General features: G+C 38.5%; 1 protein-coding gene across 4 annotated transcripts in view; it reads right to left on the minus strand.

Annotated features, from left to right (window-relative positions):
- Positions 1–18,191, minus strand: part of PARD3B (par-3 family cell polarity regulator beta) — a 417,558-nt gene that overhangs the window by 202,297 nt on the left and 197,070 nt on the right. For all 4 annotated transcript variants that reach the window (XR_009958854.1, XM_062579370.1, XM_062579372.1 and 1 more), the window contains exons 8-10: positions 15,758–16,116; positions 12,588–12,727; positions 11,728–11,856 (exon numbers count right to left, since the gene is read on the minus strand). Coding sequence is in view for 3 of the 4 variants with exons in the window: in XM_062579370.1 (XP_062435354.1) it covers positions 11,728–11,856; positions 12,588–12,727; positions 15,758–16,116 (628 nt within the window). In the remaining variant the exon portion in view is untranslated. The remainder of the gene's footprint in view (positions 1–11,727; positions 11,857–12,587; positions 12,728–15,757; positions 16,117–18,191) is intronic.

The raw sequence follows: 18,191 nt of genomic DNA on the forward strand, positions 1-18,191 counted from the left end.
CACACTAAAAGAGAAGATACTAGGGATTTTGCAACAGCTACGTGGAGAATAAAGGGTCTTTGACACTTTGCCATTCATGGTGCTTTCTGAAGAGCAATCACACTGCTGTCTTTGCTGGGGGGCCCTACTACTACTACATTTGCATCCCACTCACTGGTCTCAACAGCTTGGAAGTTCTGAATCTAGTCTCCGGAGTCTCCCCAAGAGTCTCAGGGTCCATTGTGTGCCTTTACTTGAGTTACATTTTCTAACTAGTCACAGCTTTTCCTTCAGCCCTAGCTTATCAGATCTTACAAATCTTTCTCCCCACATTTCTATCCAGTATCATTCTTTCTACACCTATCAGTATCCTACTACCGATTCTGGTTTCCAGGGCCCATCTTTCCAGATCTCAACAGGCCATTCCTCTAAACACGTGACAAATGCAAATTTTAGCCATCCTCCTTTTGCTCCAAAACTAGTCCTCCACAACACCTACATCCTGCCCCTTCTGTGTATTAACAGTGTTTTCCTCTTTCATAATATCATGACCATAGCAGTGAGGTAGGTTTGTTACTACAGCACATAAAGGTGCCCTGCTCTCAGTGCTGATGCCTACCTTTACAACAACAGTCAGAAATTGCTACTAGTACTGTCTCAGTATGAACTTGGACTTTATATAAAACAGAACGTGGCCACATTCAAGCCAATTTTTCATGGGTATGGCTGAAAGTCAACCCCAGCACAAAATTCTGTGATTTTTTTTCCCAAAAAAAAGGTAACAAGGTATTTTTGACACGAAAAAGAAAAGTATTTTTTCATTAGCTTCTTCCTCAGAACCATTTTACTTTAAGCTCCAAGATACATATTAATTTCAAATTAAAAACTTGAGGCATTTTTTAAAACAAAATCATAGAGAAGCAAAGGCAATAGGTCTATCCAAGTCCCTCAAGCCAATGTATGAATATAAACCACACAGGTGAATCTGGTATTGATTAGAATGCTGCACTCAAATTCAAGCATTCTCATTTTTATTACTGTTCTTGTCACTCACCCACCCACCACATGACTTTGATCACAAGGCCACAGTCTTTCCTGGTTGTGTCAAAACCTCAGTAATGTCAGTAATAGGGCTGTCTGTAAGATGCAGGAAACAACCCTTCTGTTCCCTGCAGTACTGGTAAAAACTCCATCGGAGCCCTGTATTCAGCTGTGGGCTTCAGGAAACAAATTGGCTGGAGTCCAGAGGACAGTAATGAAACAATCTCGTTTAACCTTGTCAGATAGAGCCTAAAAGGGGACATGATAATCGTCTTCAAAACACTTTACAATAACATTTTCCCCCTTTTTCTTTGCAGGCAATTTTTGACATAAGAAATAGCTTGTTGAAATAGCAGTCAAGGAAATGTCAGCGAGACTCAAGGAAAATTTTTACCCTTGATATCTGGGGGAAAATAGACTGACTAGGTGGTCTCTTGACGTCTTCCACTTTAAAGTATATTAAGATAACAATATTATATGTAGTTTTACAGTATAACTGAGTTGAGTTTTATACTCCGATACAAATAAATTGCTAAAAGCAAATAATCAAAAAGTAACCCTGTTGTTCCATGTTATATAACATTTCCCAACTTCATTTGACATAATTATTCCCTGTATTAGCTCTTGTTAGTAATGTACCAGATTATTGTCTGCGTGCCTGGACGTGTTATCTATCAAACTGGAGACATTAAGATGTATTCCACAAGACACCAGACATGTATAGTAAATCTTTGTCAGTATTAAGTTTCCTCTGCTTGCTCCAGTACCTAATTTGGAATCCATAACATTTCACTACCATTTACCTTGCTACAGTTCTCAGGGAAACAGTTTCATCATACAGAAACCCCAGTAAATTAAATTTCAATTTAAACAACAGCTGCTTTTAGCTATTACTGCGGAACTCACTAATCTTCCCCAAAGCTCTTCACAAGCGCTTCTTGTTCAGTGTAGTCAAACTAGTCTAAAACCTCTCTTCTGTACCATTTGCATTCAGCATTACCTTAAGATACAGCTAAAGTTGATTCAAAGTAATACTGGACTTTATTCACCAGTACTGTCAAAAATTAGTTACCCATGAGGGGGAGAGAGCAACATTTCAATGATTTCACAAGAACATGTAGAAGGAATGGTGATGCATGTGGGGAAAAAATCTTATAATGAATTCATCACTTAAATAAACACTGTCTTCATTCACTTAAAATTTTTGCTTCCTATTTGTTGCATAGCATTTGATAGCAAGTGCATTGGTTATTCAATGTGTGAAATTAAAATTTGCTCTCTCTGGTACAAACACAAGATGGAAAACCTTTCTCTTGGTGGGATTATTTGGGAGGAAGCAAAAAGAAGAAGAAAAATAGGAGAAATAGAGGGAGAAATAGAAATACACTACCTAGACATTTAATTTTACACTATATTCACTAAATGGTTTCAGATTTTTATCCTGATATTGCTGTTCTTCACAAGGAATGCCTTTTCACTGCTGACCAAAAAAGCTTCATCTCTCCTGAAATTAACAGCTCATCAATTAATTGCCTCATTTGGGCTACTAATTTCATGAGTGATGGTCCTGTTCCTAGCAAATGCAGGTATGAATGTTAATTGCTGCTAGTAACTCACAGAGCTGAATTCCTGATGCCTCTGTTTCCCTGACATTGCTAAAACACTGTCCCAAGGCATTAATACTTTACAATAGAGCAACAACGTTATGGTCTGGTAAAGCAACTCTGCTCCAATGCACCAGACCTTGAACTTTACTAGAAATACGTTTTAACTCAAGATCATCCTAGACTCTGAATTCACTTAAAAACAGAACAAATGAAATGAACCGCAGCATATAAATTTCCAGACCAGGAAAACCTTCTTAGAAATTTCTTCGAGGTCACCACTGCTTTTTACGTTATACAAAACGCACCCAACAATCACACCACATTTTCTCTATCACTAATGTAGCATACATCAGCACTTCAGGCATTAAATGACAGTATACCACTGAAGTTATACTCTACTGCAGACATAGGTAAGTGACTCAGTGCTAATACGATAAACTAGGAATCTTTCACATAAACCAAAGTCCAGATAGCCAAGTGATGAGACTTCAAGATGGCTAGGGCTCCAAGATGGACTGGCCTGTACCCTTCTTCTAAGGTACTAAGCACACTCAAGAAGGTGAAAGGGTTTTTACACTTTGAAGTTTTATTAAGACCTAAGTGTGACAGAACAACTTTTAGGGGGAGGAGGCAGATCTTCAGAGTGAAATAGGTTAAAGTAGAAAAGGCCTGGCAGCAGGGAGAATCTCTGCTGCTCCTTTGTCTTTTTTGGGCAGGTCTGTCCTTCAGCCTTGCTAAACCAGCAGCTTTCAATGCCTTCCTCGTTGTAACAAACGCTAAACTCACCCCTTCGGATACATAGGTCTCTTCTCTCTCCCCACTGCAGCCTGGTAATGTTTGTCCCCTGCTGCTTGCAGGAGTCCACCAGTCTCTGCTGCTTGCAACGCTCTGGCTGCAGGTCGTGCCAGCCGGCACTCTAGAGCAGAGCATCTCAGCGCCTTGGGGAAGGCGACGGTCTTCTCTGACCACAGTGCAGTAGACAGGAGCAGCCCAAGCAGCAATTTGGCTTGTTGCCCAAAATCAGCCATTAAATGGAATGGGCAAACAACCAAACTGGTACTATCCCTTACAAGGGAAATCAAGGCCATGATGTTTTCAAACATTAGCTATTGGCACAAAACTTCAATAAAAATCAATTTAGATGTTTCTTGAATCACAAGAAACACAGACCAGTAAGTGAGAATACCAAGTTTGCTAGATTTAAAAGCAGAAATTTCTAATAATATGTACTAAATAACACTGAGCAAAGCAGATGAATTAGCCAAATGTGTCTTGAGATTCTTAGATGAAGGTTTTCAACGTTCTGCCAAAGACCATTTAATTCTTAGAAGCACATCTACACTACAGGTCTCTGATTCCTTAATTAAAATAATAAAGGATTCTTAAAACGCTTTAAAGTTTTAGTGGTATGCAAGTAAGTCTTACCAACAGATTTGCAACCCTTTAAAGGGGAGATAACACACTTCTAGCCTTCTCTTACATCCACAACACACACAGACTACACAAACCGCTCTGCCACCAGTACAAATGGAATTGTAACCTTTGAAAAAAACCAAAAAACTGTGCATTGTATTTTCCCCTTCTGTTGAGTCCATGGTAATACCTACTCAGTATTGTGTCAATCCTCTAACTACCATGGGACACCACTTTCAATTAGTCCTTTTATTTAATCTTACAGTGCCTGTTCTCATTGACCACTGCACTTTTTATCTGTGGATTTATGATAATCTAATGCATATCTCTCCCTGGAAAGGTCGCCTTATTTATCCCTATTGTTCTTTTGCCAAAAGAAAAGCTTACAAAAAATTTAGCTCCCACTTAAGCCAGGAAGGAAACAGCATTTGTTTAACACAACAAGAGACCTTTCAGTACCTGTCTTATGCCCTTGACCAACGTACTATTATGGTCTCTCAATATGCTGGCTGCCCCTTGTCTAGCTGCTCATTTCTGATAAGAGATGCCAACTCCCTGGAGCGCCATTCAGAGCTGAGAGCAAAAGGCAAGGGACCCAGGAGGTTTATTTTCAAAGGCTTATGAAGGAAATAAGACATTTGCATGCTTTTGCAACTGTTTTCTGCAAAAATCTGTATAAGTTAAAGAATAGTATTTAAATTGCAGCAGCATATAGCTATTATTGACAGAAAAGAAAACATCTCCTTATTTACACTATTCTCTATGCTCTTTCCAAGAGCTTAGACACAATTAAGAAATACTTTGCTGACAACTCATTTATTGAATCACCATAAAATCTACACTGTATTTTGTAATGGATACACAGTAATGCTTTTCAAAATAATACTCCAAGGTAATGCCCTGCTGTAATCTTGTCATAACCCAGTAAATAACTGAAGTCATTGCTGCAAACATATCCATCTTTAGCACTTCTGACAGATGCTTTCATATTGGCTTTTTAATAATCATTTATATTCCATTTTGCAATAAAAACTATATGGTCACTAATGGCACACCCTGTTAAGACAAAAAAAAAAAAACAATAGCAAACCCATGGAGATACATTATACTGTAGTTGGATGCTATTCACATTAACATAGCACACTAAGAATTTGTGTCATATCGCATAAAATGGTTCTGTTTTGAATTATCTAGACTCCCTGGAATTATAGCTTTGAATATTGACAGAATTAGATTCAGCTCTTTATCCAAGGCATTTCAGCTTACTATTTGATGTCACAGGAGACTTCAAAAATGGAGATGCTCCAGTTTGCTCCATGTACCTATTGAAAATGCCACGGCAAGTTTTATGCAAGGAAATAGTTTGTCCTTGTGAAAGAGTTTTGTCCTAAGCAGTAATTCAATGTGGTACTGCTCCTCAGTGCTTAAAAATGCAATAACTTAACCATTTAAGTTATATAAGTGTAGAAAAAAAAGGGAGACAAATTAACAAGTTATGTGCTAAAGTAAGGTACACCCCATGGTGAAAACACCCATCCTCATCCCAGCAATATGCATTAGCCATGCACTTAAGCACCCTGCTGAGCTGGAGTCTTGTGTAGTTGATTTACTTCATCATTTAGTTCCTAAAATCTTACCGTTTACAAAGATTTTTGCATGGTATTTTCAAGGGTGAATTTAGGATTGCTGTTACTGCGTGATTTCGAAATATATTGCAGGCAGACAGCTCACAATATTGTGATGTACAAATCCCACTCTTTTTTGGTTGATTTATGAGTTCCTGTTTTAAAAGGATGGTAAAAAAAGGACGGGGCAGTGTGTAATTCTTTTACGTCAACTTCAAACCTTAAACGCCCGCATTTTACATTAAGTCAGACTTAGGAAAAATTTTCATGGATTCTATGGCACAGAGACTTTCAAAGTATTTCATATAGTATACAGTATACATCTGGTGATCCACGTAGATGACATGGTACTACAGCTGCCAAGGGAATTTAAGAATTACCCAAAGACTTTTAAGAAAAGTAAATATTGTAAATGTGGATACATGGATCTAAGACACATGAAGGCTCTGCTTCTGTTGAGAAACAACTTTCCAATCTGAGGTATACATTTTTCTGATTTCATAGACTAAGGTGTGCTGCCAAACAATTGCTGACAGCACCGGCGCTGAGAAATTGATATTATCAAGTAAATAGATTTCATTTCCCAATGCTCTGAGGTAGGACTCCTCAAAAATTAGGAGCTTTGGGCAATAACTCGATAAGCAAATACAACATCCTATGCTATGGGTAACATCATGTTTTTCACTCCTCACTTGTTTCCACTCAAAATTTTTCTTTACTGGCAGGCAGAAAACCACTGTAGGTACTTGCAGGCAATGAGTGCTATCATTCATAGGCTTGGGAACATTCTTGTGAGGCCCCTCATATTTGTTGGAAAATAGAAGACCAGAATCTCAAAGCCAAATCACTGCTGGATTATAACACTTACAAGGCCTTGAGAGAGAACGCAATGCCAGCTGGAGTACAGTTTTTGCAGCCCTCAAGACTGATGCTCATTAGCTCATAGCTAATGTTTGTTTCTTGGCACAACAAACTTGTTTGCTGAGTTGGTAGTTATATTGGTACCTAACAGTGAGGGCTCACTTTGCTACTGCAAAATGGTAGATCTAGGTGAGAAAACACGTTTAAAATACTTGAATTACTCAAGCAATTTATTCCACATTGAAACGGTTGGAAACAATAAAATGGTATGCTACTTTTTGCCACACCTTCTGTCCACAGTGACAGGAAAGAAAGTCAGGTTCCTCGTGCTGTGATTTCTTCTAAGGAGTAACCTCTTATTGTCTCAGATAAGCAGCAAGGCAACTAATTAACAGTGCCTCAGTGCATAGTTGTCGGTACACTAGGCTACACTAAACTTAAGTAACCATGATCTGAAATAACTACATAATCAATGAAGGCTGAAAACCTTTGAGGTGCTGCACTGCACAATGCTTCCACACTAAGAAGATACATTTGCATAGACACAACCAGCACTGCTTTCTCCACTATTCCAGATAAAGAAAATCCACAACCCCCAAACTAGACACTTTCGCTCAAAAAATTCTTGGGTGCAGGCAGGGACAGGTTTTGTAACTACATTGTTTGCAAAGTAATTCAAGATGAAAGGTGCCATGTGTGCTCATTATTTCTTTCTCTTTATCATATAGAACAAGTCAAGAACTGGAGCTCATGTATGTTATTAAAATCCAGTCTATGTATACTGACCTATTCTTCTATCAGACTTTTTTCCCCTTTGGATAGAGAAAGTGCAAGAGAGAATTGGTACTTGCTGGGATTATTTTATGACTGAAGTCACTTGTCCATTTTGGGTTAACTGGGCATTAGAATCACCACCTTAATAGATGAACTGTTTTTGTAGGTTATTTCTTCAGATAAAAAGATGAGACACAATTAAGAGGAAGCAATAGAACATAAGCTTTGAATACTAAAAACAAAAAGGACAACACTTCAGGCAAACAAGTTCTCCTTCAGGCACAGAGTTCAAGGCAGTGGAAAGAATTAATTAGGGAAAGACAGAAACATGAAAGTTAATCACATAGTGAGCAGAAAAATGCTTAATTGAACTTGTCTCCCATCATGCTTCCTTCCATTTTGTGTAGTACACGTGTAAAAGAGAATCTGGGAATTAAAGATCAACAGCTATATTATATACATTGTTGTTCTTTTAGCCTTTCTTGTAAAAATGCTACTTTGGTCCCTCTTTTCCTTCATTCATCACTGAGCAGAGAATGTGCCAAGAAACCACAGAAATAACTATAATAACTGAAACTGATAAGTAAAAACGCTATCTTTAAAACAACATATAAAGTACATGCAAAACTTACTTGTAAGCTTGTAGACTTGTAAATTCTAACTTAAAAAAGATGCACCTTAATCTTTTCAGTGCTTTATTATTTCTTTCAGGTGCTGTAGAAGGACACTTCTCTGCCTATTTACATAATATACACTAGCCTGAGTGCTCATTATAAGTAAAAGAATATCCTGAAAAGAACAGGGCCACAGCATGTAATGGGTCGCACCACAGCTAGCTCTCATTCCAGTTGCTTTGCTCTTACCAGTTGGAGGATGCAGGAAGAGGAGGGGAAAGAAGTGATCTTTTTATTATTATTAAAAGAAATGTCACCTTCAGATCACATGTTTTTCCCTGAGAAAAGACAAGATGCAACAAACACACATGATCAAAACACTATGTTCTCAAGATAGAACAGAACAGTCATCACAGTGTGATGGATATTCCATTTACTTTGGTAATAGCTGGAAAATCCAAACCTGTTCAGTGGAGCCAGTTGCTCTCTGTAATCTTAAACATCCTCTAGATCTATCATTGCTAAACAGTTTAAAACCCAAATGCACCTTACAGAATGCACTAATCACAAACCAGTCTGTAGACAGTGGTAATTAAGTGAATCAAGATCTTCCCTTGAGTTTTGGAACCAGCTCCTTACTCAGCTGTTACATTGTTAACAGCTGGCACGAATTACTAGTAACATTTGGCTAACTGGATAATAAGGAGGAGAGCCTGTGGTTGGTCCAAATTCTACTTCACTGATCTGCTTCAATAAAAAAAAAAAAAAAAAAAAAAAAAAAAAAATCTCATTAGATTCTCTTATTCTTACAACAGTAGAGAGATTGGACTTCCTATTTCATTCCCTCATTATGTGCAAACAATGTAACTGTATGACTCTCAGATGTTGCTAGGGCTAGCACAACTGAAGCCCCGAATCACTATAATTTAATAATGCCCTTTTGAAACACTGATTCATCTTCACTCATATCACATCTCTCTCTTGGCTGGTGGTAAAGGTTTGCTGCTCTGAATATATTTTTCTACTTGCTTGCAATTCATCAGCATATACCACAGTAACAACCTCCGCTTCCGTCTAGCTTACTGAAGAGAAAATGTTCCCGAGACCAAGCTTTCTCCGAATAGCAGCTTTGTAACGAGGGGGAGTCAAACTATATTATTATAGATCCACACAACAAAATGCCACCTCCATTACTTTATTTTGTTTGCTTTATGCCCATGCAGCTATCACATTTTTCCTAAAAATCAATACAGGAATCAAGTTCAAGTTGAGTAACAAGCTTGAAAATGATTTTGTGCATCATCTCTTAGGGGTCTAGATTCCAGCAGCCTCTTCGACACAGGAAGCTGTGGAGAGCGTGCTCATTTACCAAGCAGCCTTCCCCTTTTCCATATCACAGGTAATAGGGACGGCTAAGGAAAATATCTTCTTAGATTACATTTAAGTCCCTGGAGAACCGCTCTAATGAAGAACAAGTCTGATACCAGGCAATTACTCTACTATTTCCAGGCATTAAGAACGCCCCCCCCCCGGCCCCCTAAATGTTTTAGGTAAACTCTGTATGCAGCTTACATAGTCTGAATATGCAGTTACAGCTGTCCTTGAAAACTACTGGATTATCCACTGCCTTTCTTTCCAAAAGCAAACATTCGAAGCATTGGCTTTTTCTCCCCTTTGATCAAAACAGCACTGTAACTTTTGAGGTAGTAGAGGATTAGTGTAATGCAATATTATGGATAAAGCTTAAAATAAACAGAAAAGTTAAATCTATTTTTTAAACTCTCTGTTGAGTCTATTTTCAGATGTCTCATGATTTCTATCAAGCATCAGTTTAATATCAATATCTGGCACCTTAGTAGTATAGTAACCCACATTTTTGCAGTGAGCTACCAAACATAGGTTGTTGGAAGATTAGTTCCATAAAATTATCTACTGTACTTGAGCAACTCACATTTGTATTATATGGTACTTGACTGGGCTAATAAGAAATACAGAGCAGTATTAGAATTCACATATCATCATTAATACTGTGAGGGCCACCAGCAGTGTGTTGTTCTTTTATGGAAAAAGCAATTTAAGTGAAGGTCAAGCCAGCAGGATAAATGTGGCTACCTTCAGGATCTCAATCATGCCAGTCAAAAGTAACTCACCTTTTGAAAGGTAGTTAATCCTTGCTGTAGGGGCCAGAATTTAATAGCAGGCTAGCGTGGTATGTAAAAATTATAAATAGCTTTTACATTTCTACAGCCTGTTATTCCCACCCACTATTACCATGATTTATAAAATAATTTAGAATGAGATGGTAAAGAATAATACTGAGGTAAAAAGAGAGAAAAGAAGAATATACACTTAAACTCCCACGCTTCCCAAGCAATGTATTTTATAACTTAACACATCGTAAGGAAAAAAAAATTGATGAGCAGCCTTATCAAACATAAACTTTTACTTAGGAGAGCTGGTAGAGAAAAAGAGATACTAAAAAGACAATTTAGTACTTCAGTCTCAAACTCCCCCACATGCAGCCAGACACTGGCTACACAGCTCAAGTGCTTTCTAAACTTAGCATTACAACCTAGCTGCTTTGGGAACTACCGACAAGGAACACCGAATTAACTTGGGACAGGGCTGGAATTATTCTGCTATTCTTTATCCTCCTTAAAAATTGCTCAATCAGAAAGGCAAACAAAAACAAATATAGCTTTGTACAGGCACTTCACATGTACTCTATGTCAGGAACGGATGCACAGGAAAAAGTGGCCACCAGCTGCACAAGAGAAAAGGGTCACGTGAGAGAAGCTAACCTAACCTACACTCCTGCTTCCGATCCTCCTGCAGGCAGCGGGCACCCGCACCTCAGCAAGGTCCAAGGGGTAAAAAGAAAACAAATAGAAAACTGTTAGCAATGTTTTGTGAGAAAACATACTGGTGAATTGTTGTAGAAGACCATGCTAACAGTTTAAAGCAAAAGGAAAAGCAAAAAGGGAGAAGACATCTTCTTAAGAAAAAAATAAAAAAGTGGTTTGTGCTCTTGAAAAGAGATAAAGTGAGACAAAAGCAGGAAATGCTGTCCTTCCTTTATCCTGAGAACTTCTAAATGAAAGGTCAAGTATACCCATCAATCAAGATAAGGAACAGGCGACTAAAGAGATGACCTTCTTTGAGGAGAAACAAGTACGCATCAGATAGGAAGGCTACATTAATGTGAAAGTGCTATGTGACAAAAAGAACACAATTTCATCCTAACATAAAAAAGTGAAAATTGAGCACTTTAGATATGCTCTTGTATATTTAATTTTGTTCTGTTTTTTTTTCTATTAAGTCAAATAATAGGAGCCAAGGAAAAGCCTACTTCCAAAATTTGTGAGGAATATAATGGATTTCTAACCCTCAGCACTCACGCAGTTTGGCTTCCCAGGCTTAGAAGATGCATCACCCAGGGGGCAGCCACCGTCATTAGTTACTGATAAGCAACCGGACTCATTAGAAACACTTCAAACTTCTAGGTTTAAAGGCTGTTGCTTTTTTGAAAGAGAATCTACTTTCAGTCATGCTTGACCTCACAGTTAAAAACTTCGTTTACAACATTTCCCTGTGAGTTATGCTTTTGATGTCCCTTCTAGGATGAAAATCAAATTTCATGGAATTGTATCTAAAGCAGTTAAAACCAAATGTAAATACTTTTCAAGCTTGAGTCTTATACAGTTATCCTTCATCGACTTTCCCAGCCAACAACAGTTCACTTCTATTTCTTGGGCCAATTTTAAAACATGCTATACTTCTTGGAGAGTAAAATTGAAATAATTCTAAGTTTACCAGCTCTCGAGGTAGAAAGGCGTCCTCCTGGCGAGCCACAATCAGAGACACTATTTCGCCTTGCTTTGTGCTCCTCAGCATAGCTACGAGCTCCTCCTGGGTCCTGCCAGTGATGTCCCGTCCATTCACCTGACACACAAAAGAACATAAGACTTTAAACATGTCTCTTTTTTATCATTTTCCCCTCACCCAGGACAAGCGTCAGTCAGTGACTGAGAGCAAAGAAGCATTAGCAACAGTTCCCTCACTGCTCCCCCTCTGGCCCTGCACAAATCACTTAACCTTTTTTTGCTTGTTTTCACCATCTGTTAAAGCAGGTTTGTAGTACTTACCCACCTTGCAGGGGGTTTGTGAAGCTTAATTAGTTTGCAAAGCACTTTGAAGATGAAAAGTACTAAAACAAGACCTAAGTATTTTTTTGAGGCTACTAAGTAACCCATTAGATAATGAGATTGTAAGTCACAAGAGATCTGAAAATTTTAAATAAATCATTTTGAATAAAACTGTCTTAAAATGAGCACTTAAAACCCCTGAATACGAACCACAGATTTTTTAGGATATGGCTGCCAAGGCAAAACTTTCTTTCTTTCTAAGCTGATGTATTTATCTGCTTTAAGAACCAAAATACTATCAGATCTCCCCTGTTCAAACAGCCCACAGACCCTTCTGAAACAGCTCATCTTTTTCCAAATTGTGGTGCAACACACTTATTGACAAAGAGTAAGCAAGCCATGTGCCTTTTTACTAAGGTCAGTAATTTTCATCACATACATTACAAGTAGGTATAGGAAATAAAATATCCATGTAAAACCCAGCAATTGATACTCAGCAATGCAAATAAAATGGGTACTTATTCTAACCTCCAGGATTCTATCTCCCGACTGTAAACGACCATCCTTTACTGCTGCACCTTTTGGTAAAATATTCTTCACAAAAATAGGACCAGGCCCATGTACTGACGAGTCTCTGGTAACCACAGTGAAACCAAGTCCTTCTGGACCTAGAAAATCAGATAGAGAATTCCCAACATAAATTTCAACAAACAAATGATGGTCATTAAAATAATTAAGAAATCAATGTCAATAACATACATATCACAAACACTCATTCAAGTTAGCTCTTAAAAACAGAAAGTAAACAAAAAGCTATAAACATGAGCATATTTTCTACACGGCCTAGAGAAGAATTGTGTCAATGTCAGAACACATATGTTCAAACCCTCTTGAAAGAGCTACAAAAGGAAATGCTTTTGGGTAACTTGCATTAAAACAGGAGTTCCAATTTGTTCTGTATCAAAGATGATACCTTTTCTTTAAGTGGTTTTAGAATTTGCCTTCACATTAACGTCAATAGTAGATCCAAGTAATCAGAATTGCTTAGTTATGAGCATAAATATAATTTTGCTGGTTAAATGAAACTTGGCGAAAAGTGGACAAATATCACAATTTGAATGCCAAAATTGCTGACTATATACATGCTTTAAGAAAGGACAAGTGATAGTTCAAAGCTGCTATTAATGAAGTAATTTGTAGCTTGAAAATAAACAACTTTAAATGTTAATAGGTAGATATTTTAACCAATAAAGTATTAGATAGTAAAATCAATATTAGTTGGTACAGATTATAAACTACCAAAATCACCCAAGAATAGCAGGGTCCATAAAAATCTCATTGTATATTGAGCACTTTGATTGCTACTCATGTGGTAGTTTCTGGAGATCTCACCACATCAGAATCACGTTCCTATCATTTCTAAAACTTCAAAATCAAAAGCATTACATCTAACATGGGAAAACTCTTAAGCAGGTTTTATGTTAACACAAAGCTTAAGAGTTCAGAAGTAAAAATGAGTGATTTAAGTTAAGAAATAACAAAAATTAAGAAATGACAGCTTGATTACACTCATTATGTGTTAAAAGAATGAAGTTTGACATTTTTAAAAAGGGCCACTTTTAGCATCAAATTTAGCTCTTAGCCAAATCAGAGAGAGAGAAACTAAACAGAAAATATAAATGCTAATTGGGATCTGCTTAAGCACATTACTAGATGTGCATAAACCTGCTGTTCCATACAAAGACAGACATCTGCATGGAGCAGCAGTTAAAAATACGCACATTAAAAGGGGGATGCTGATAGCTAAATCAATACAGATGTAAAGAAAAGGATTGCAGAAAATAAAAAGGGGAAGGACACAGGTAAATCTGTGGTCAACCTCCGGGACAACATAAAATAGAGGGGAGTATATACAAACATATGTCACAAAAGTACTGGTCAATTAGTAGATATGAATAAAAAAAAATAAATTAATTAAAAAAAAAAGAAAAAAAAAACAGAAAGAAACAGTAGCAACAGATAGTTTAAACTTTTATTCTGTATTCGTGAAAAAGCCAGACATCTACTTTCTTATCACATGTTGTTAATGAAATACCTTCCACATATTCAGGAATTAAGATGTTTTAAAATCAGTAGGTCCAGATAACACACTTCCAGAGTTTACAGGAAAGCCAACCTTTGAGAACATCATTGTTAACATTCCTTTAACTTTTGGAGCAGAGGAAATCCTAGAGGGCTGGAAGAACGCTAATGGTGTGTCAGTGCTCATGGCCCTATGCTGGTCAGTGTTTTACTTACTCAGTTCACTTTAGAAAAAGGCCATTACTAAAAGTTTGAAGGTGATACCAAGGAAAAGATAGATAAATAATAAACAGGGAATATCCCAGCCAGTAAAGAGAGATAAATAATAAACATGTAAAAGAGGTCACAAGAAGGCAACAATGATCAAACAGCTCAATGTGACCAAGAAGGGGCAGGGAAAGCTTTAATGTGTATGCCTGGGGGCTGGGGGGCTACAGCAGACAGTCAGCTAAACCCAAGTGCTTACTGTTACTGCAGCACAACAATTATGAGGACAAAAGCTGTTCTGGGGAGCATAGGTAGGATGTCTACAAAAAGCAGGAGGTTAATACTTCTCTGTTTGGCACCACCTAACCGCTACTGAAATACCACAGCCAGGTTTGATGCCCACTCTTCCATACGGCACCGGCAAATTCGAAAGAATTCAGAAAGTACTGGCAAGAAGGATTAAAGGATTGGGATACCTATTCTAGGGCAAAAGGCTTGCTGTATGCCAGCCACAGATCATGCCAAAGGTTAGATTAATGGAAATTTTAACTACCTCCACGTGGAAAAGAAATTGATAATAAAGGGCTTTTCACTCTGACAGATGAAAGCACAACCAGACTGCAATGCTGAAAACTGAGTATGGACAAACTTGAAACACAAACAAGTCCAAAATTAATGACTATTAACCCTCCGTGCAATTCACCCATGATCTGGGTGGTTTCTTCATCTTTGAATATTTTTTTGTCCTCTAATGGGAATTCTCTAAGTTTTTGAAAAGCATGCTCTCATTCAGCTGCTGAATGTGAAGCTGGAATGAGTTTGGGGAGGTACTATGGCCTGTGTCATGCAGCAGGTCAGATAACGGGATCGCTATGGCTCTTCTGTTGCCTTGACTATTAGGAGTCTGTAAATCAGAGCAAAGCTGTCTCTCCAGCACCCTATGGATCCAGGGGACTGCTCTGCATTTTGGCATATTTCAGCATTATATACCAGCTGCTGGCTCTGCTTCATCAGTTTTGGACCGTGTTCCTTGGTCCTTTCTCAGGAGTTACTAACATTCTTGTATCTCTTCTTCTTTTGGATTACAATGCCATTAAGACTTCTGTAGTTATAAAGACACCCCCCCTCCCCCATTTCTATTCTGGTAATTTTTTGCTATCAAAAGGTACAATGACTTTATACTAATGCTAAGTTTTCTTTACCTTCTCCTGTCTATGATATCTTCTTCAGATATAGATAAAATAGAGCAGAAAAAACTCCAAAATGTATTACAAAAATTTTACTTTACACCAAAAATACCAGCGAACTAACTTGCTTGTACTCTTAATATCACTAGATCAGTTAAAAGTTAAGGTATCAATAAAGAGAGCCTGACACAGACTCAATTATCATCATCTCCAAAGACTTACCTTTTTTCAGGTCTATCTTTATTTTCTTCGAATTTTTTTTATTGCCAAAGCCCATCAGAGGAGATAGTGAGGGTGAAGATGACTTTCTACCCAGTCGTGGGAGGTTGGGGCTCTTAGTCTGCTGCAGTGATGCCTGAACACCTGCCTCCAAACTGCTTGTTCCAGAAAGATTAATTGTTTTCAGGGTAGGTTTTGGATGAACAGGAGGTGGAATCTTTGTTTTTGGAACTCCTTCTTCGTTATCCAGAAAGCAAAGGGGCGCAATAACAGACTTTTCATATTGATCCCGATTATAAGGAGGAAGAACTTCCAAGATGACACTTTGAAATTTCATTGCCTGACGAAAGATGTCCTGAGCCCTTTAAAAGAAAGTTATGAAAATTCACATAACAGAAAATTTGGGCAAAGTTTAAAGTTGTTTACAAAGAGTAAGACAAAAATCTATCTTAAATATGAAGGAATAACATTACCTTCCTATCTACAGGGTCTCTTTTCTAAAAAGCAAGCATGAAATAAGATTTCTGTACTACAGCATTTCCTTACATTTCAAGTCAAACAGGATCCAGCACGATCCCCAGGCTGCTATGAAAACACTTCAACCAGAATAAAAAAATGAAGATAATTCTTCATATAGGGCCACCAAGAAAAGGAAGATTCTAATGGCAAAAATCTCTCCGAGAAACTCTTGAAGTCACAGGTTATTAGTTTTTGGCATTTGTCTCATGTATTCTCCTGTTGACATACAGGCACACCGAACACATACAACCAATTGCTCTGGTCAATGGCAGCTGCTGGTGGACGCTCTTACCCTGAAAAACCTCAGGCCTGCACTTTTTTTTTTTTTTTTTTTTTAAGTATAGTCCGACCAGCCCTCAGATTCCTTCACCATCCCTAATGCTGGCTGATTCCACGGTAATAGGAAAGGATGAGGGCATGGGATACACGGACATCTCCAGAAGAAACATGGCAACGCAGAAGGTGCCACTATCTGCGCTATCCGGCAAGGCCAGAGGAACCCCGCTGTCAACCTGGAGGGCGATGGCAGCGGGGAGAGTGTTGGGGGAAGGTGTTTGTCCCAGCACCACTCTGACGGGTCAGAGTGCTGGAGAATTGTAACAGCACTGTTCCAGTGCGTTTGCAGGAGTCGTGGGTTACACACACTCACATATGTGAAGGTTTTCCAGAACAGACCTTATCCTGATCATAAAACCACTGCATGCACATAGTGTAAGGGTATAAAATCTCATCTAGGTTTCTCTCTCTCTCCCTCTCCCCCCTCATCCTCATCCTTGCAAGTAGCCGCTTGGCCATATGCTACAAGGCATAACTCAGTTTCAGAAGATGAATATTTTAAATACATAAAAGAGAAAATTAAGATCGCCTTCAAACAGAAAATAGTGGGAATAACACAAGTCATCCTGCGGGAAAGCCTAAATGCAGTCTTCAGGGGCAAAAGAACTGGCTGCACTTCAAAGGGAAAAAGTAATGGATGGAGATATTTACATTTCTTGAGACCCCCAAACGCACACTGTAGAGAAGTAAGGGACTCAATTAAAAGAGGTGCTAAAAACTCTGCAACACAACAGAATGCAATTGAATAGATTAACAGTAAATGAAAAAGCAGACCAATAGCCCCAATTTATAAATTATAAACATAGGAATACGGAAAGTAGGCTGCTGCTTTTACAGCTGCAGAGGCAGCAATCATCAGGAGCAGCACCCGAAAGCCTCACTGAAACAAACTACAACGGAAAGACACTGTATGCAACAGTCTCTGCTAACTGTTAAAACAGCTTTTACAAAGGTTATGAGGGGCTGTCAACTCAATATTAACACACACACACGCTTTCCTCTCAAGGGAGACCCTGATGACTATTTCCGTGTCTACAGTCACGGGGACACTATCTCCTCACACCCGCTAGCATTCCTGAGCCTCAGTAACCAACCTCTGCCAGGTACTACAGTTCTCTCATGCCAGAGAAAAACTAAAAAGGGATCCCACTAAGGTTAGCCGCAGCCTGGAAAGCTACTTCCTCCAGCCGTGCTCTACGGTCAGGGAGGAGACGTGATGCAAGAGGTTATTCAGGGGAGGCAATTCAGAGCAACAACCTAAAAGCCCACGGACCCGATTAGAATAGGTCCAAAATATCCCCCCAATCCACAAAACACATATACTATAGATGTTCAAGTCCCCATTGCACATATTTTTTCTCTTCAGGCCCGCCGCCATTGCACCACACCACTTGTTAATACAACGTAAGGCATCTCCAGAAGGTGACTTAGACAAACTATGATGGGCTTCTGCTTCGAATCACCTTCTAATCACTTCTCTCTTTTGCTCTCCTGATGCCAGAAGGATTGTCTAAGGATTAGCTTCTCTGAAATAAAGTCTGTCTTTGTAAATATTCCCTCCAGCTCCCCATAAGCTCTGACA

Source organism: Rhea pennata, chromosome 6, assembly GCF_028389875.1.
Source record: "Rhea pennata isolate bPtePen1 chromosome 6, bPtePen1.pri, whole genome shotgun sequence".
Taxonomy (NCBI): Eukaryota; Metazoa; Chordata; class Aves; order Rheiformes; family Rheidae; genus Rhea; species Rhea pennata.